This window comes from Protopterus annectens, chromosome 4.part1 (assembly GCF_019279795.1).
Source record: "Protopterus annectens isolate FY-2018-M chromosome 4.part1, PAN1.0, whole genome shotgun sequence".
Taxonomy (NCBI): Eukaryota; Metazoa; Chordata; order Ceratodontiformes; family Protopteridae; genus Protopterus; species Protopterus annectens.
This window is the reverse complement of record NC_056734.1, coordinates 836,367,693-836,389,776: the sequence shown is the minus strand read 5'-3', so window position 1 is coordinate 836,389,776 and position 22,084 is coordinate 836,367,693. Positions and strand designations below refer to the sequence as shown.

General features: G+C 36.2%; 1 protein-coding gene across 1 annotated transcript in view; it reads left to right on the top strand.

Annotated features, from left to right (window-relative positions):
• The window catches only part of TM4SF4 (transmembrane 4 L six family member 4), a 23,687-nt gene extending 8,081 nt beyond the window's left edge, over positions 1-15,606 (top strand). Inside the window, exons 3-5 of the mRNA XM_044070613.1 lie at positions 7,629-7,768; positions 9,177-9,360; positions 13,668-15,606. Of these exons, the coding sequence (XP_043926548.1) occupies positions 7,629-7,768; positions 9,177-9,360; positions 13,668-13,676 (333 nt within the window). The 3' untranslated portion in view covers positions 13,677-15,606. The remainder of the gene's footprint in view (positions 1-7,628; positions 7,769-9,176; positions 9,361-13,667) is intronic.
• Positions 15,607-22,084: the final 6,478 nt, after the last annotated feature.

The window sequence follows — 22,084 nt, the reverse complement described above, 5'->3', positions numbered from 1 at the left end:
AGTTTCAGTGTTTATTTTCACTGCTCCGAATGGCAAATGTTTTGACTTTCACAATACTGATAGTAAACCATATTCAACAGTTGGAGAGTCTACAGAGGTTTCCCACAAAAAGAATACACGGTGTGGACAACATGTCCTATATAGACTGCTTCAAAGCCTTATCATTGTACTCTGTCTCCTACAAGGTGCTGAGAGGCGATCTATGCCTGGCCTTCAAAGCATCCTCAGATGTAGGTTTTATGGATCTATTACCCATCTGCAAAACTAATGGCATTAGAAACACAGATCTGGGGACAGAGGTTCATCACAAAAATAATACATGGTGTAGACAATATGTCTGCAAATAAAAAAATGGCATTAGAAATGTCTGCTCTAAGCACCTAAACCTCATCTGCAATATAAATAAAATATGTTGGAGAGACCGGTATGTTTCTCAAAGACTTTCTCTTCTCTGTAACAGGCTTGTCATCCAAGTGAAGCAAAGTTTCTCCCTGCCTTGGAATGTATCAGCAGATGGGGAATCATAAATTTAACCCTGGTCTGCCACCCATATTATATTAGAAACAGAAAGCTTGTAAATTCTGAATGACCCATATTCAAGCTATAGCCCCAATAATATGAGTAGGTATTGAAACCTGTCAGGTATATTTGAGAAGCATAGCTAGGCTTAAAAGGGCCCTTTAGGGTTGTTAATTTGGTAAGTTATATAGTACAAATTAAGATTTCTCCATCAGTACACTTTATTGTATGTTCTTAATTGCTCCCAATTGTTTTTGTTGGCTGGAGAAAATGGATAACATTCATTTCTAAGGAAACTATAAATGAAGTTGCTTTTGTTTAGTGCAGTAGTGATATTTTTCTTTTTCAGTTCACCCTTTGTTTATTTCTTCTGACTACTGTTCCTGTCTCATGAGGATGCTTGCCTGGCTTGTGAATGTGTTAAAGCACTTATTCCCTGGTAATCACCTTCTAGATACTGAACATCTTCCTACAGTCAACAAAGTTTTACCACTCCTCATTCGTACATGCTTACAAGCACCACACTGGAATACAAGAGCCACAGTTTCTGTGCTTCTGTGCAAATATATTGCTTTTCCCTGAGCTATTTCTTCTTATTATTTATGATACATGACCAGGCTGACTTTGCGGTGGTGGTGCTGCGGTAGCGTTGTCGCCTCACAGTAAGATGCTGTCCGGTTCGATTCTCAGCTAGAGCATCTTCTGCGTGGAGACATGCATGAATGGGCTTACCTTTGTTGAAGGTTGTGCGTCAGGCCTGGCAAGCCGGTATGTAAAAATCAACTGCCAATCATTAGCGGACCGGAGTTCTGCTGTGGCGACCCCTAACTGGGAAAAGCCGAAAGACACAAACAAACCAGGCTGACTTTATATTCTCACCTCTGACTTTCACAAATTTTTGACATTTCATGCTATAGTCTTAATGTAGTGTCATGTACACAGAGGGTATATATACATCATATTACATTACATAGCATTGCCAGGAAAAGGAGACAGTTTTGTATTTCTAGTCTACCCAGATTTTGCAGTAAGCACTATGCTAATATGTCATTCTCTTCACCCCCTTCACCTGCCCACTCCCCCATTTTCCATCTGGTTTTGAATGCTTCAGGAAGGTTACAATGCAACTACTATGGCAACCCTTATCATCACCCTGCCTGTAGGCTAAAAGCTGTCTTTTCTCTTTATAACTCATGCTAGCTTCATCTTACCTAGTCTTCTTCTTTATATTTATCCCATCACAATCTCCTCTCAGTGCCTTACAAACCCAAATCATGTCTCCCTCCTTTGTTATCTGTTTTCTAGTATAAATAGTCCCTAAAGTCAGAAGTGTAGAATACATGCTTTAAAAGTTTTCATGAGTTGGGAGGTGATTAGTTCACGAAAGATTTGACTCTGGTTTTCTCGAACAGTCAACATCACGTGTTTGCATTTGCATACACCCAATAATAGACAGAACCAAACTTCTTGGTTATAAAAGTATATTGTTAGTTTGCACACAGTAGCAAAGCTTCCTTAGTCATCTAATCCAACAGATAAAGCAAACAAACTATTCTCCAAAGAACATATTCATGTAGACATCATGCAGTGTTGTTGAAGTAAGGCCTTATAACTTTAAAGAATATAAAAAGTTTTAATGATTTATGTGAAATGTAATGGCTTTAGGCTGCTCTGTCATCATCGCAGTATGCCCTGTATAATAACATTACTTTTTTATCACTGTGATAGCATTTACAATTGAGTTATATCTATCTTTACATCCTAGTCCATTGTATTTCTGAATTAAATTATAACACCCTAAGAAAGCTGATTACGTGGAGTACTGAGTTTTGTGTCTTAAAATCAAATGTAATTTCTTTTGAATGGTAAAGAATTGCAAACATCAAGGTGAAACCATGTAAAACAAAATTCTGGAACTTTGACCTGGCACCAAAACAAATCTACACAAAAATACAGCTTAAGGTGTTGTACCTGTGTTATGTGACTAGAAGACATTACAAACCGTCATGCTAAGAAGCCCAACTTACATTAGCACTGAAACAAACCCATGATAGAAATAGTAGAACATTTCTAGACTGCATTCAAATTTCCAACAAAAGACCTAATCACATGCAGCAAAACTAAGCTGCAGTAACCAAAATAAAGAAAAATGTTCACCAAGGCACCAAAGTGCACTTCAAACAAAATCCACAGGTACCACCAAGGATCGAATACCAGCAGTTTTCTTTGAAAACACAGCTTTAATAAAAAATGAACAAAAACCACATACACACCAGGCATTAACATCTCCTATCTTATCTGATGAAGTAACTTGCAAAAGAAAACGTAGTAGATAGGAGACGTTAATGGCTGGAGTGTATGTGGTTTTTGTTCATTTTTATTAAAGCTGTGTTTTCAAAGAAAACTGTTGGTATTCAATCCTTGGTGGTACCTGTGGATTCTGTTTTAAGCTGCAGTAACAAATGAAACAATGTATTAAATAACTGCATACATCTTTTCTCATGGTAAATTTTTAAAATATATACTGACATGTACAAAACCATGATTCATACAGTAAAAATGGATCCAGAGCATACCTGTCAACCTCTTAGAGCAAGAAATCTGGACAAAGGCACAAATAATGGAGAGACAAAGGCCCAAAATAGGGACACTTTTTAGATATTGCCCTTACAAACTTACAAAGGTTTTGCATCAGTATGAATTTTCTAAAGGACATGATGTCTGAAACTCAAATGTGTGCCATTATTTTCTGACATCAGTCTTATATGATTTGCCAGAAAACCACAATTTTATGAGAAACAGACCAAAACACGATGCAAAATCTGGACATTTTCTAAAAATTTGGACAGTTGAGAGGTATGAATTCCAAAGTCCTTTAAAGTTTTGCTAGGTGCTATTGATTTTGATGTAATTGTCACCTGTTCGTAGTTTTCTGTTTAAAAATGTTAAACAATGTCAGACTACAGGTAGCGTTTTCGGCAGAGTGCTATACCTGTCTGCACTCCCTGATACAGGATGCTTCTTCTCTCTCCACCCATTGTTTATGCTAACTCCATGTCATGTAATCACTGCCCAAGACATCCCAAAGGAGTAAACACATTTGAAATAGTAGCAATCCATTCAAGAGGGCAAATTGAAATATACTTCAACAACTGTGCATTTCATTATCCACTTCTAATACACAACATTTGAACCCATACCATAGCATTTGACTCTAGCAAAGGATTTGCAGACATGAATCTTTTTCGTACAAATACCACTGCTACTTTGTTCTTTTTTGTATTTTGACATTTTGATTATACTGGAATGCATATGTTCCTGTGCTTGCTCATTTCAGTTTAGATGGTATATATTTTTGTGTTTGTCTCCACCTTGAATTTGGTTGGTTGGACTGGGTTGTGACTGGAAAGAGTCCTTGGACCAATCCAAGTACCTGGTTAACAAATGTAAAATAAATAAATAAATAATGGTCTTGGGCATATTTAATAAGCAAATTCTTTACAGCAATGGTAGATATGGAGCATCCCAATAGCATGTATAAAAGATGGTTTCACCTGCTCTTGCTAGATGCTAGTGTTAATTATTATTCTTACCTTTAAAGTTTATCCATGAAAATATGTTTTCCATAGGTCAGGTCTTTCTACTCATCCCTGGTCACTTGGTGAGGCAGGATATGGCTGAGCTATTAACTGTTAGCTGCATTGTTGCTATGATTGTTTATAAAAGATAAAAAAATACAAGCAAAAACAGAAAAAATGGATTTTCTGTACTTTATTCATTGTCTCATTAAGTTGAAGTGTCCGTGAACTTATTCAGACAAAAGCTCTTTTAGGTTTTGTAGTTTACACATATTTGTGTATCTTTGCATTTTGGTGTTGTGATTGTTTTACATGTTTGTCACTTGTATTACTGATTGATAAATTCAGCTCAAACTTCACTCCTCCATCACCCTCAACTGTCCCCCCAGAAATACCCTCCACCATTCTTCTGCTGATTATCACTAATGAACAGGTAGGCATAGCGCTATCTATAACTAAAAACACACCATCTATGGAGCCCACCAATATGCCAGGCTGCCTTTTAAGTAGTTTAAATCAGGACCAGTCAGGACCTATTAGGCCCAGCTGGAACTCTAGTTAAGCACAGCATCCAGACTGGTTTTATTCCGATAGAGTGGACAACAGCTACAGTCATATTTCTGCATAAAAGTGGACTGAAAAGTGATCCAGGGAGTTATAGATCCATAAACTTGACTAGCCTTGTTTGTAAGGTCATCATGGACCTGATAAATAAAGACATAGAAAAACTCCAAACACAGGACCCAACCCAATCTGGCTTCATCAAGGGTAGGTCATACCTACTAAATCTAGTGGACTTTTTGAGAAAGTCACCAAGGCCAAGAATGAGGCAAAGCAGTGCATACCACCTACCTCGACCTGGCCAAGGCATTTGACAACATTCCCCACTCAGGTATTTTAAGTAAACTCACAAAACTGGGCATAAACCCCTACATCATCAAATGAATAGCCAATTAGTTCAAGGATGGGACACGTTCAAAGTGGGTGATTCAAGTTCCAGCAAGAGGCCAGTTATTAGGTAGTGTGCCACAGGGCTCATTGCTGGGACCAGTCTTGTTCAGAATTTAGTTCTGAGATGCCAGAGTCTATGTGGAAGGCATCTGGATAGTAAAATTTGCAGATAACTGCAAGCTGAGGGCAATCTTTGCATCCCCTATTGATGTAGAGATCCTTCAGAAGGGTCTAAATCAGGCAAATGATTGGTGTCAGAACCATGGCCTGAAAATGAATACACATAAATGCATTATCATACCCTTTGGGAAATAAAATACCCATGCTAACTACAAAATTAATAACACACCTCTAAGAGTAGACTCAGAGGTAAGGGATCTAGGTACCCAGGTAGATAGCAGACTGAACTTTGACCATTACATGTCCAAAGTGGTGAAGAAATTATTCTATGTGGCACAACTTGCAAGCAAAAGTATGGCATCCAGATCCAGTGAGATTATAATCTCACTGTACACAGCCTTCATTAGACTGACAATCGAGTATAATGTGTCATTCAGAATGTACTTCACTAGGCACCTACAATAGCAACCCCAGAGGTTCCTCACTAAGAAAATACAGGCTGTTAACAACATGTCCCATGCAGATAGACTGAAAGCCCTTTCCCTTTCCTCTGTCTCCTATCAACTATTAAGGGGTGACCTATGCCTGACCTACAAGGCACTCACAAATCCAGCCTTAATGGAGCTTCTACATATCCACAAGACAAACAGTATGAAGGTCACCCTTTCCAGGGATCTGAACTTAGCCAGTAAGTTAAACAGAAATTGCTGGAGAGACAGATACATGTCTCAGAGATTGCCACTTCTTTTGACTAGGCTTCCTATTAATGTAAAGCAGAGCCTTCCCTGCCCTCTTCAAGACCAATCTAGATCAATGGATTGGGAATCATAAATTCACACCTGGGATAGTTCCCATGTCCCTTATGGATAGGGGCAATCTATAAAATACTCAAGGCATAGTCATAAACCTATGCCTTCCTCCTGTCCCTAGGGGGCATATACTGGGTAAACTTGGGTTATATTAGCTAGGCTTGTAAGGGCTGTTGAGTAGTTAGCCTAGTAATCCCATATGAACCTATGCACACCAACAAGAGGAACACATAAACACCATAAAACTGTAACGAACAATGAATATGAGCAGAGAAAACAGGCAAAATAAGTTTTATTAACAAAATAGTGAGCACTTTCATCTTATACAATTCCAAAACTTCATCAGGCAGTAGCAGTACTAACTATCCTGTTTAAATAACATCATAAATTTGTTAAAAATAATTGGTTTAATAAAAATTTTGTAGAAAATGTCCAACTGGAGGCATATGAAACAGCCTATAAATATTCAAATGTTATTCCTGTTATACATTAAAGGATTTCTAGAGCATTACCTTTTTAAAGTATTTATTTTAAGAAGACAAATTACTAAACTGTACTCATTTTAATGTATAATAGGAGTAACATTTGAATATTTATAGGCTGTTTCATATGCTTCCAGTTGGACATTTTCTACAAAATTATTTATTAAACCAATTATGTTTAATACATTTATTTTTAAATTTTTATTTATTTGGCATATTAGTATTGTTAGTCTATAATAAATGTATAAGTATAGATTGGGTTTGCTGTCTTTATATTGATATATCGAGCTGAGTATGCAGTGCTTGGATATGCCTGTATTCAAGATTCAAGTTTTTTATTATGCAAGATTTATGCATTCAAAATTTATATAAGTACAAGTTTGAATCTTATTTATAGTTTTATATAAGGTTTTAGTTTAAGTGTTATGTTACTAAAGGTTGTATAATAGGGTTGCCACCTATCCGTTTTGTTTTTCTGGACTATCTGGAAGTCAAATAGATTCTCTGGTAGTCCAGAAAACACTGTACAAACTCTGGTATTTTGTTTCAAAAAAGGAAACAGACTATCAGAGTTTATTAAATCAGCTGATTTATTATGTTTTTTACAGAAAAGCATAGTAAATCGGCTGAAAAAAGGCATCAGGAACAGAAAAAGAGGGTGTTCCCGTCTGCCGAAGTCATTGTGACATCACAAAATGGGTAGGTTGTGGGCGGGGAGGGGTGGGGATACTGGTGATGTGAGGGATGTGGCCTTACTTCGATTTTAGTCACAATGAAAGGTGGCAACCCTAATAATAAATTGTGATGTGTTTTAAACATGGTTAGTGCATTCTGTAAGCATTTTAGAGGCGGTGTTCATTTATCATGTAATTTATGAATATTTATGAAGCTGATGTCATTGATCATGTGTTTGATGATGTTCTTTAAATAGGGTAGTTAGTAATGGTACTGTCTGATGAAGTTTTGGAATTGTATAAGACAAAAGCACTCTTTTGTTAATAAAATGTATTTTGCCTGTTTGCTCATATTCTTGTCCATATGAACTTATGAACCTATGAACTTTAACTTCAGCTTATTTTTTAACATAAGTGCTTTGTTCTTCTTTCTACCAAATGTACTGCCATGTGTTAATGTATGCATTTAACAAACTACTTTTGTTGTTATTGCAGATGTTTACATCAATAATTTTTGCTGCAATTGGATTTGTGGGAGCTGGTTATTGCTTTATTATCTCTGCAGTTGCCATAAACAAGGGTCCCAAATGTGAGAATGGATTTAATGCAACTTACAGTTATCCATTTCATGACGGGTAAGAATGAGTTTTGTTATATCTGACTACAGGAATTGCATTTCTGCAAACTATAATGTAGGATACAGAAGTACAGCTAATATAGAGAATGTTTATAATGTTGACCACTTTACATTAGGTGCATATCTGTCATAAAGCAACAATTTCTGTATTAGTAATGTATGATCAGTGTGCAACTGTGACATAGTGCAAAACATGTCAGTGATGGATAGATTCCAATTAAAAAAGAAAAACCCATCTGTGAGGTACGAATATCAATTTATCAAACAAGATTCCCAAATCCATATAGTCTGCTAAAATTGGAGGATTTTCTGTGAATATGGCTGTTGAATTTCTATTTCCTCCAAAATCAATATTTTGAAAATTTTGTAGGATGTATTAGTCTCAAAGGTTGCTAAATTCTAAGAAGATTTACAGAGGCAGACAGATTGCCTCACAGGCATGTGAGCACACATGTAAACACACAAGCATGCATGCACATGCACACAAGCATGCATGAGAACACACAGAATTTCACATACATGGAGAGAGCAGATGCAGAACAAATATTTAGTTACATTTCCTGATTTGTATTTCTCAGGAAATTGTTACTGTGAAATATATATTACATTATTCCAAGCAAATGCATTTTAGTGAAGCTTGATTCAATCAAATTTTCCACATTCTAGCAATATGAGTCTATATTCAGCAGTGAATTTTGTTACAGCTTGCACTTCGTGAGCACTGTAAATAAACAAATAATTATTTACTTTTTTGCACAGCACATAACAGTGCACATAACAGTGCATCTACTTGGCTCTATTGGGGAAAGAGCTGAGACATGCTTAATTTTAGTACAACACTGCAGTAGAATCACCTAAAATGAAATTGCTTCAAAGTTGTGCCATTTTTTGGGAGGGGGGAGTTGCAATCAGCAACTGATGTTACTGTGATTTTTTTTGTTCTGCTCTCCTCTTTCTGCTTTGCTTCAGAGGACAGCAGAACATACAATGAGTGACGCAGGCTTATTGTCCTAGTATGTACTATAAATTGTTTGTATTTTATTCACTCTATTGTGGCGTGTAGCACATTATAAAATCTTTGTTTACAAAATCAGGCCTGTGCACTCAACTGTTGTACAGCAAACAATAGCTGTATTGCCAGAATTTGAAGTGGAGATAGTAACATACATTTTTTTCGTCAAGTTGTCTCAAACAGTATGTGGAAATGTAACTGTTGTTATTGAAAAATAACTTTTTTCAGATCCAGATAAGATGTCAGATATGAGCGTTTTATATTAACAGAAACATGAATCTGAGAAGAAATTCAAATCTGCTAATTGCATTAATAACCACTGGCTTGGAGGTGTTGCATTTTAAACACTGTTTTTTTTTTTTTAATCAGTGTATTTAATGTATTCTTTACACAGAAATTATCTATCAAATCATACCATATGGAGTCAATGCTCAGAACCAAAAGATGTAATTCCATGGAACCTGACTCTGTTCAGCCTCCTTCTGATAATGAGTGGAGTGCAGGCAGTTCTTTGTGCTATTCAAGCTATCAATGGTCTCATCGGAACCATCTGTGGAGATTGCTGCGGCTGTTGTGGAGTAAGTGATGTAATGCGTTCGTGCTCTTCAAATAATGCAGATTTTTGTTAAGAACTATTGCCTTCCCATGCCCTGCTTCCTGCATTGCTGTTGCATTTATAATGTGTTATGTACTTTTGTTCATTTATTTGTGTACCCTCCCTGAATCCTCTTTAGAGACAAGCCTTTCTTACTGTTCTTTTCCCAGATAAGGTGGTAAGACACTTGAATGTTCAGCTTTCTGAAAACTGTACCCATGCATTAAAACATTTTTTCTATCTGCTGGATTTATTTCCAAGTTCCCTATTAGAAGTAAAGACTTGAAGTGTAATTCACAAGAAGTGATAGTGAAGTGCAAAAGTCATTATTATTACACATTAAAAGACCCTCTTGCACCCACTGATTGGGTAGCTGCATCTACCTCCTGGTATATACATGTACTAACTCTGAGATAGCTGTACCACAGATTAGGACATTTTCAAGATACACCAATTTTCGAATGAAATATATTCCCAATAAGCTCATCTGAATGTTTGCAGTTTCAAGGACTGCACTTACTATGGCCTTGTTTCCTGTACTAAGCATGAGATTTCCACGTAAAAGGCACCTCCCCTTTGTATTGGTTTCACTGCTGGCCATGATGATAAGGGAGAACAAACATCATGGCTTCCATGCAGAAGGGTAAGACTTGATGTTGCTTATTTCGTGAATTGTTTGTATGAGACACTGAAGAAACGCGATGAGGTAATTTGGTTTTGCGTATTGCATTCCTTCAAATGTCAAAATATCATCTCCTTTCGATTCTTTTTTATTTATAGTTACTGGAACAGGTTACAGAGATGGTGCCACTTACATGACACTGTTTGTAATTTATATCACAAGGATGAGTTAAAATGTGCGACATCTTATAAATTGTATTATTTACTAATACTAATGAATATAATATCTTCACATGATCATGAATGTGTGATCATTCATTGTCTTTTCTTGGCAAACAACATGGTACACATTACCATTTTTTGCATGTAAATGTATAATAAAGAAATAATCAGATTTCAAAACTGAGGTGTTGTTCACATGTTAATTTACATTTTGATTGTGTTAATAATTGTGAAACCATGGTAACTCAGAACACAGCATGCTAAAGTACTGTTTAGTACTTTTGTCTAAGTATGCCAACTTTTCATGCATTGTAGACCACACTCATTTAATACTATAATACTAATATAATACTATAATAATAATACTATAATACTAATAATAATAATACTAGCCCATCCAGCCACATTCAAATTATACTCCAGTGTCCTGTGTTTTTGATAACTATTATAGGTGTTGTACATTCTTTTAAAAATACTGTAGTACAAATATTGTTCCCATACTCATTTTATTATGCCCTTTCATGATTTGATATGTCAGTCTCTATGATTTACTTATGTTCTCCCTCTGATTCTGTCATGCGGATCAGTCTGTATTACTTGCAGATATTTGTTGCAGTCACAAATGCAAATGACAGGACTTTTTACACGTTTTTGTTTACAAAATTTCTGAAAATTACTAAAACGTAGCTACCAAACAACATAATAACAACGACAAACATGTAGACGAAGGATGAAAACCTCTAGTAATTCTAAAAATATAGTTTTCAGACAGCATAACAGTTGAGTTCTAAATTTAGAATATAATTTTAAAGAATTTACAACTAGTCACAAATTTTAATTGCATTATTTTCAAGATTTCACCAGCAAGTTGTAAGATAGTATTTAGTGAAATAGAAATAAAACCCCAGACATTTGTAATTACAGATCTGTGGGCAATGCATGGGGATAAGATGTTCTAAATGTGCCAGATACCACTCTAATCTATTTTGTATCAAGTTTAAATTAAAAAAAATGGCATTCATATTTAGATGAAGGATGAAAACCTCTAGTAATTCTAAAAATATAGTTTTCAGACAGCATAACAGTTGAGTTCTAAATTTAGAATATAATTTTAAAGAATTTACAATTTGTAAGAACTAGTCACAAATTTTAATTGCATTATTTTCAAGATTTCACCAGCAAGTTGTAAGATAGTATTTAGTGAAATAGAAATAAAACCCCAGACATTTGTAATTACAGATCTGTGGGCAATGCATGGGGATAAGATGTTCTAAATGTGCCAGATACCACTCTAATCTATTTTGTATCAAGTTTAAATTAAAAAATGACATTCAAAACAAATCCATAGAAGAGTCATGCATTTTTAGTTCCAAATATGTACCCAATATCAAGCTCTAAAGCACTGCAACCAGGGTATCTGCCATGATGTGAATGAAGGAATATTAGTTGCCAGTTTAAAAGGGCTGTTATGTACATTTTGAAGAAATTTCTTGCTATATACAGCTGGCATTCTGTAATTTTAAAGTTTTTTTTATATATAAATGATTAATTCAACTTACTTCCCTTTATTTCCAAATCTTAGAATATTACATTACACATCAATTTACAAAATGTTGACTCCTCACCAAATATGCATTAAAAAAGGTTTTATTATTAATTAAGCATTAGTGGTGAATGCAGTGCCAATTACAATAAACTCCAGGCATGTGTATAAGTATATGCTTACCTCAAAATGTCTAACTCCAGATGTATAAAGCAAATGGTCATTTGGGAAAAGACTCCAAATTCTGGACAATTTAAATGTTGATGACATGCAGGTAGGTGCATGCGTGAATGGGTGTGCCTTCTTTGAAGGTTGGGCTGGCAACTCAGCACCGTAAAAATCCACTGCCAATCATTAGCGGACCGGAGTTCCGCTGTGGCGACCCCTAACTGGGAAAAGCTGAAAGACTGATGATGACTTTTACATTAGAACTTCTGAAAATAATTTCCAGTTTTAGCAGAGATGGAGAAGAAGTTTGAGAACACATTAGGAGTGTACCTTCAAAATCTAGACAGTTAAGGGATATGCTTACATGATGTTTTCCAAAAGTTTCATCTGATATCTAAATTCTGTAGAATTTATTTGATACTTCACTTTATGAGTACTTAATGTTATTTCCCAAGTTGGCAAAAGTGCTTCAGTAATTTAAATCTAAGCCCTGCATGGGCAAAGCTGCAGTAGTTTCACTATAATTCTGTTACTTTTTTTAAAGCAGTAGCATTTTAAAATACATTTTATGCCAATATTGATATTTTATAAGATAGCTGGCATTCCAGATTTCCCTTGAAATGAGTGGAGTGGCACAGCTGACAGCACCCTTAGCTTTTATTCTGAGAGTTTATTTATCATGATGTAGCTGTTTATTTTAGAATAATTACATACCACTGAGGTTTCGCCTTTATGATATGATGGTGTGTCATATATCTATATTTGGGCAATTCTCCCACTTTTGTTTCCAAATTATTTTGAAGGCTAAATGAATATGTTTTTATGTTTGTTTTGCTACATTTCATATATGAAGAGGCCCATGTTAAAAATAAATGTTAGCAAAGTTGTATCACTTTGCACTATGGCTTGCTGGCAGCATAAAGAGTCATTTTCTTACCTTTGTACAGCCTTAGAGCTGGACTTTTTTAGTTAGTAAGTAGGGCACATGGAACAACTTTATTACTGGATACTCAAAGCTCAGTACAAACGAGTCAACATTTCTATGTATACATAGTAGGGACAGTTTCATGCAAGTGATTTATCAACAGTGGTTTACTGCTTCATTTGAGGGCCAACCGTCAGTCACATTTCACTTAAACTCACCACACACAGTCATAGCATCAGTATGTTGGCAGCAGAGTGCACATAATAAATGCAGCAAGGTAAAAGTGGACTCTTTTGACATATTGTACCGAGTAAATACCATCCTTTGTGGTAGAAGAACCGTGTTTAATTTATTCTGTAATTATAGTACATGTGCCCCCCCAGACACACACACAGCAATATCAGCAGATTTTCAGAACCAGAAGCTGAAACAGTCAAACATGGGAGCTAGTTTTTACTACAGTGTTAGCTTATCAACAACTTTTTTCTTCTTTTATTCCTCTAGAACTATATTCAGAAATAGCACCCATTTGTAACAAAGAATTCATTGTTAATAGAAAAAGAAGATGCAGTTGCTTTCCATTTTGATGCAAATGTGCTTATTTTTGAATATAGTTACATACAGCTTTGAATTCAAACTTTCTGTCTTGTTAGGTCATCTAATAGTCTGCTAAGATGCTCTGAAAATAGTAACTCCTTCTGCTCAGGCAAATCTCACAGATGCAAGGCTCTGTGTCAGCATTTACTGTTCTTAATGCTTCACTTGTTTTGTCAGTGCATTTATACTAATGTGGGTTTTCTTTTTGTTACAGGGCTCGTGAGTTCATTAATGAAATGAATGCTACTGACAATGGGACTTGAAGAACCGACGTTTAACTGCTTGTATTTTAACTATTACTATTTATGTGTAATTATTTCTGATTCATTGCTGTCAACAGAAACAACTTTGCAGTGAAGGAAAAATACTTTACAGTGTATACTAATTTATAACATTTTCTCGTACCTTTGTAAATGACAGAATGTGTATATTTCTGCTTCTCTTTGGAGGGCCATGGTCTGATGAAAAAGACTGTCATTTATAAAAATAGTTAACAGTAACTAGTTTGTTACATATTTATAATGTAAAATGAAAAATTGCAACATGAATCCTTGTGGATTTACTTTATTACATTATATGTTTAAAAAGTATATACTGTTAGGTTTGTAAAACTTCTTGCAATTACTTCACAGTCTTTTCTATTAGAACATTCCACAGATTATATGGTTTGAGATTCAAGTTATTTTTTTTTCAATCCTAAATACAGTTTACTTTTATTAAATGCCTTATTTTTGTATATTTGTCATTGTGATAAGTTTTGTTAACCCCTTTGGTATTGATGGTCTGGATTGCAGATTCCATTTCTGGACTGTCACATGTATTCAGTAGAGTTACTAAATGCAGATAATTTTGAATGCCTTCTACAGATAGTGCAAAACTAATTAGCATTATTATTGCATTGTTAGTTGTGGTCCTTTGCTCTGCTATCTTTGTAGACATCTGGGCACAATAGCATACATGCAGATTTGGCTGGGTCATGTTCTGATGGGTATGGCATGGAACACAAAATCATCTGGGAGCAAACTGTAATCTGACATGGATAAGGTTATTAAATGACCTCTGTTTTACACTATCTACTATTTATAGCTCTGAATAATTACTTTTATTGTTACTCTGATAAGTTTTGTGCCTGATCCAAAATGTAACCAACTGATTCATGCCCAGTACCTCAGTGGGGACACACCATTCAGCGGTGGTCTGTGGACACATCTTTAGGGGAAAGCAGTGTCACACAGCACCAGTTTCATTGATGGGCAAGACTTACCTATGGAAATTGCTTCAAAAAAGTCCATTGATTGTGTGATATCACCTCATTCTACCTGAACAAAACATCTCTTTCAGTAACAGAAAACAATCTGCACAGGCAGACTAAGTGCCTTAGATAAAAAAGTAATGTCCTGAAGGTAGGACTCTAAATTTGATCTTTTAACATATAACACAGAGTGCATGTGCAAAGAAATGATTGTGTGTGATCATGCATAGATTACACCCTAAAATGTGCTATTCTGTGTATAAGTTTATGCTGTCCTTAGTATAGTTTGTTAGAAATTTTGATTGCATCCTGGATTCGCTGAAAATGGAAATTACCAGCTAAATTTTACAGTACAGCTTGTCTTGTTTTGATGTGAAACTGATATAGTTACATTATTTTCTGTACACATAAAAAAAAAAAAAGATCCATAATTTACTAATAAAGGTAACGCGTACTATATTTCCAGTATGCATTTTATTATTTTGTAGCAATTGCTGTTGGACAGCTTCTTTTGTCTTTTTTAAATGTCAAACATTTAGGAAACAAGCTTCCCATATGTTAGTTAATACACAGGGAGTTTCCTGTTTAGTAATAGCCAAGTCCCATAATGGCCAGGCCAGTGGTAAGAACCATATAATATATACTTTAATGTGCTTCTGAACATGACATATTAGGGCTGACAGTGGATATAAACCACCTTTACAGTGTCTGGAAGATGTGTATCACATGCATTATGTAAGTCTTAAAATGTCTAAGTACTTTGGTTTCATCTGTAATTGTTTTAACTTAATTCATCCACTGTGCATTACAGTGTATGTTATTTTTATGTATGCTTATTTTACGGTGAGGAACTGGAAAGAATTTAAAAAAGGAAGTAAATGAAATACATTTGTAAATTTAAGTGACTGTGTCTTATTACATTTCTGTTATATACATTGCAGATTATAGGGAAATAATACTGTTTTTAACAGAAAGAACAACAAAAGAGACATTGCCATGTGACACACTAGAATTGGACTATACAGTCCCTCAGCTGAACAGTTTTCTTCCTGATCTTTATATTTTTTCAGAATACACACCACAAGAAAAAAATATATTTTTTTTGACTGAAAGAAATATACAGTATGAATGTATGTACTGTTTTTAATGCTGAATTAAATTTATTTGGTATATTATGGACACCTTGATACCGGTACAGTAAATCCTAATTTTCTATATATTATAGCTACTATATTGTCTTTAAAACAAGTTCTTAACCTCTGCATTTGACTTATAGAATAACTGAGCAATGCTCCAACCCTAAGAATTGTCAGTTAGCTCCAGTCTGAAAGGGGTGTTTCGTATGTTACACAGTGTGGCAGTCAGTGGGCTGTGTTACACTGCAGTACTCCAGGAATGTTGAACCTGACTTCTCTTAAAGATAGCACGTGGGATTATGTTTGAGTTATGTTGTAGTTGTAGGCTAAAAAAGGCTAGGTCATGTATGTTTGGAGAAAGGCTTGCCATGGCCACTGTAATAGGCACAGAACAACCAGTGTGACCACGTATTATGGCAGATATGCTGTGGGGAGTGCTAACCAGGAGGGTTAGTGCCAAGGTATGGGATAAGAAGTGAGTGTTATCCCCACAGCAGCAAAAATAGCCTGGAAGAGTACACCCTGCCATGATTGAGACAGGGGGGAAGATACAAAATCAGGGTACAGCAGAGCAGAGTGTACTATTAGGCTGATAGGAAGATACTGTATCTGGCAAATGCATCGGGTTACTTTGACGCAGATAACCTAACTATTTGATTTCACAAATTTACAAATGTTGGATAACCAGATTTTTAAGGTGCTACTTAGACAAACATTCTTTTTTAAATTCTCTGTGGGTACATTATTGGAGTGCTTCACTGATCATCTGTTGATAACAGAGTTACAAGTTACGAATAGATCTTCTCATACATTTTACTGTACATAAAAGGAAAGCTCAGATCGCTCAAACTGCCTGATGGTCTACTTTGCAGCACCCATGCTGAAGCATCTGAATGGTTTATCCCCCCCAAAAAGGAGGCAGTGCAGGGGGGCAAGTCATCAACTGTTGATTGCTTAGTGCACTCTTTATAAACCAAATTAAAGTTAGTGGTCTGTCTTCCAGAATAGCCACTGCTTCATGGGTCATACCTTGCCCTACAATGGCATTTTTTTCCGGTTTGCAGCATACATTTATACCAGAGTTCCCTGGCCTCTCATAATTCTACTCTACACCTACAAACCACTGACAAAATATATCATAAATCACGGTACCACTGTCCCCAGAACCCCTGCTCAGACTTATAAGCAGTACTCCTTCCATGCCCTCATGATCTGTATGATAATTACAGCTAGTACCTTCACTGGAGCTTAACTGCGGTGGTGGTGCTGCGGTAGTGTTGTCACCTCACAGCAAGACATTGTCCCATTCGATTCTCAGCTAGAGCGTCTTCTGTGTGGAGGCATACGCAAATGGGGCATGCCTTCGTTGAAGGTTGTGTGTCAGGGCTGGTAACCCGGTACGTAAAAAATCCACTACCAATCATTAGCGGACCGGAGTTCTGCTGTGGTGACCCCTAACCGGGAAAAGCCAAAAGACACAAACAAACCTTCACTGAAGCTTCAGAGTGGCTCTTAACAGAAATAGGGAAGAGCTTTGGATGACAAGGATCTATGTTTCTGAAGTAGGAAACGACTACTACTGAAGGTCACGATTACTGGGTCTAAAACGTGTTCCCCTAACCTTCATACCCCACCTGCTACAGTACTAAATGCAGTGCTGGCTCCACCTAGCTGACTCTGATTCATTAGTGCTTGTAATTATGTTACTGTTGCTGTGTCCCGTAAGGTTCATGTGTTACAGAAGTGAGTCTCTGTCTCTCGCTCTGTCTCTTCTGTGATGCTTTTTTCCATGTTTGATGCAGTTGTTTCGAGATTATTAAGGTGCCTTTTTTGATTCCACATTTCAGCTCCCTACATTATTATTTCTTATTTCTTGTCAATAGTTGGTACCAGCTGTAAATCACTGTTTAACTCTATAATTTTCATATGGAAGATTATAGAATGACATTGTGACAGCCAGACTTCTGGGTCCTTATCTAGTGATTCTGACACAACTAAACACAATTCAAATTTCTAAAAATGCCAAGTCATATAAAATCAAAATGCATCTTTCTTTCACTGACATAATCTCAAGACTAACTGTTTAATTATTTGTTTATTGTTGAAAAAAGGATTTAAAGTACTACTTTCTAAAATTGCACATTCCTAGCAAAGTACTCCTACAGTTCCTGTTTAATCCTACTGATTTCCCATTTTTATCCTCTGTTAATCCAAAGATAGATGGATAAAGTCCTGACTATCACCCAGATGGCCAGAATACAGTCCGATGGTCTGTCACTGGAATGAGCAGGGTGAGGAGGGTAAAACAGAGTGGCTGACATTGGCTCACCCATCCTGGGAAAGAGAATTTGAGCCACTGTACGGCTGACCACAACAGGAGTGTTGAGGAGTTACAGGATGCAGCTATTGGGTCAGTGTAACTAAATGCTGCACATAAGTCAGTTAGGCATACACATGGGTGTGAGAACAGGTGTGGGACTTCCCAGAACAGCAGCAGCACATGTGGAAGTTATTAATTGTTGCAGAAGAGTCCACATGAACATGGACTGGCCTGCTCCCTAACACCCAACTTTAATATCCTGGGGGATTGAATGGGCTAGTAATACTCTTGCCCTGAACATGAAATGAAAGGGCCATACAGGTCTTGCATTGGTCATGGAAAAAAGAGATGGCTCTTGCCCCTAGAGGAAGAGGAGGAAGAGCAAATGGGTAAAGGAGGGTGCCTAATGCTGGTCATGTAAGGGGATAAAAATAATGATGAATTCAGTAATGTATGGAACAGATATACAGTAATTCTGATGAGGAGCTAAAAAAAGACAAAAAAAAAACAAATAATCTGTCAGTATTTAGTATAGGCTCACCAGCTTTACCACTAAGCATAGAAAAGGGTAGACTGGATTGGCTAACAGGCCTTTATCTGCTCTTAAAGTTTGTGTTTCTGTATTAAGATTTTATTAAGGCCTCATGCACTGTTTGTAGCTTTTTTCTCAACACACAATTTCTCACAGGAGCTGTGAGATGTACACCAATCACAAAGCATTTTTTGTTGTCAATTTCTGACTTGCACTGGAAATTGGGAGAGTGTAGGAAAGGAAGTGAGAGAAAGTGAAGAATGAAGTGAAGCTAGAACATGGTGTCAAAGTATTTAACTGTCATAATTAAGTGGCATAAGTGAATATAGAAAGTAAGATGAGGACAAGAAAAGAGCCAGGCCAGTGATGTAAAGGGATAAAAATATGATCATGGCCCAAGCAACTTGAGTTAATTTTTTGATTTAGTCACTTGACGGAACTGGCATGGAGGAGGATGGCTATGACCATACAAATGGGGGAGAAGGTGGAGCCAGCTGCAGGCTGTAGCAGTCCTTCAGAGGAAGAAGGTAGACCCATTACCTGGGGGTGCATCTATACCTGTGGAACGCCAAGCCATCAGGTTGCAATAGCTTTCATTGCACAAGTAGATGGAGCATATCCTTGTGTAGGGAAGGCAATGTGGCTCTCATGCCCTCCTGCCCAGAGCAGGGGTTAGGCCATCTAAGAAATGTCCTCATTGTCAGGATATTGGAGGGGACACAAGCAACTTTTTGTCTACCTTAAAGATGAGCTTTGAAAGATGAGCTTGAGACCAACTGGGAAGGCCTGAATTTTGCCAGGTGCAGGGAATAAAGGCACAAAGAAAAAAAAAACTTAGAACAAAGTGAAGTTAGAAATTCAGTGTTTAATTTATGGGTCTTATATTAAAAATTGAAAAGACCCAAGATCAAACTGCTTAAAGGTCGAAAATGCCATACCTCAAAGTCCATCTTGTGGGGCAGTGCCCCACACCCCCCCAATAATTATATATACCAACTCCGAGATCGCACTACAGTGAGGAAAGGGTGAATTTTCTGATCTTCACTGTTCCACGATCTCATGAAAAAAACACATTGATGAATGGTATTTCCAACGTTAAAGCAATTTGATGTTCAACCGCTTCAATTTCATGATAGAAACCCAGATTTGTGTATCAGAACAATTGTGGCACTGTTTGAACCTTTGTTATAAATTTCTGTGCTAGTTTGAAAGTGTAAGAGGAAATATGAATGTCAAAGTAAAATACAAGTGTTAAATCTTTTAAAAAAGCATTTGAAATGTTAGAATGTGTGTGTGTGTGTGTGTGTGTGTGTGTGTGTGTGTGTGTGTGTGTGTGTAGGGCATTTAGAGACTACTACTTTTGGGAATGCTTGCCGTTATCAAAAAGTAGTACAGAAGCATTGGACAACATCTGTAGGAAAATTATATAGGAATGAGAAATACCATATACACTTGAATAAGATCTCCTGTTAATAGGTCTCGTACTGTTCAGTTTCAGACATTTTAATGTTTCACAATAACTTATAACTTTCACATCCATGGATTTTCTAATGTACCTTTTCCATGCCAGTTTTCTTATAAAGTTTCCATGTTATTAAGCCATGTTCTAGTTCAGGTCTAATGTAACTCACAAATAATTATTTCATTACTTCTGATTTCCTAGACTTTGTAAATCATTTTATCCAGCTTGTAGTTATAGAACTACCATTAATCAGTTGGTTTATATGATCAGAAAAATTCTAAACTGGATCTAGCCATATACCCAAGTTTTTAAATGAATCAACAGTTTGAATCACTGTGTGCTGTATTAAATATTCACCCTTTAATCTATGTCTCACAAATCTCATATACCTAGGTTTTGATATATTATTATAATATTCCAAAGACTTGCATCTGGAGAGTTTCTTCCCAGGCATCTGCTGAAAATAGGCTCTGTCCTAGCTGGACTTTCCCAGTCAATACATGTTAAATAAATAAATCAATAATAAATATTATCATCCTGTACCTGTGTATCCAATCTAGTCAAGTTATTTTAGACATGCCCTATCTGTAATAGATGTAATCAGTTTTCCCATTTCAAGTAATCTGCATGCAGACTGTAGAACACATCAGCTGAAAAAGATCTGAAAGATACAATCTAAACAAGCATAAGCCTGTGGGACACCCTGACTGTAACCAAGAATTTAATCTGTCCAATTGCTATATAATATCTGTCATGTCCTAATTGTAAGCTGTATAGCTATTCACCTTATCAAGATTACATTAATATCTTGGTTCTAATTTATTAATCAGCATTTATGTATGGCCCTATCAATGGCTGAAAACAATTCTACATAAATTACATCACAACATACTTTTTCATATGTAGCTGTTATTATATAATTATAGAACATCATGTTAAAGGTAGCTATAGACCTATTTTTTAACATGTGCATGCTGATATATGGTTTCAAGTCCCAACCTTTCCAATTCTGAAAATAATTTATCTAAAATAACCAAACAAGGTGACTAAAATATTATTAGCTGAACTAAAACCAAGTATAGGATACCGATGAAAAAGGTGATCACCAGGTATTCACTTCACATAAAGATAATTCTGATAAAGTCCTTGCACAGGACAAAAGCACTCAATAGATGACATTTTTTTACAATGCCTGGTGACCACCTTTTCCAATGTTATGCAATACCCGATTTTAAATTATCTAAAATAAAATTTTTCATTATTTTTCCAAAACAAAAAGGTAGACATAAGGGTCTATATGAATATAGGTTTACCTCATGTCTCTTTCCCTTAAAGATGGGTTTAACAAGTGCATGTCTAAAATCTCAAGGAATCTCTCTGTACTTAAATGACTTAGTGAATAATAGATGCCACATACAGTACTATAAGGTCATGCTGAAGTGTTCTCAGGATATTATCACTAATTTTGTCTCCTTCTTCAGCTTTACTAGGATACAGTTTTAGTACTTTTTTATCATAGTAATTTCATTTCAGTGTTTGAAGTACCTAGATGTTAGTATCATAAATTACTTCCACCTGTTTTGCATAAGAATTTGTAAGTATATCTATAATTAGATATGCTGAAGCTCTGACAAGGCCAAAAGCACTCATATCTTGTTTTAACTTAATAATCCATGGTTTAAATGAGCATTTTCAGCTAGAATCCATTTTTTTTCTTATCTTTAATAAAAATACAAAGTAGGGCCATGGTGGTGCAGCAGTTAGCATTGTCCCCTCACAGCAAGAGGTTCTCCCATTCAATTCTCGGCTGAAGCGCCTTCTGTGTGGAGTCTGTATGTCCTCTCCGCGATCGAGTGACGTCTAAAGACATGCAAGTAGGTGCATGCATGAATGGGTTTGCCTTCTTTAAAGGTTGGGTTTTGGGCTGGC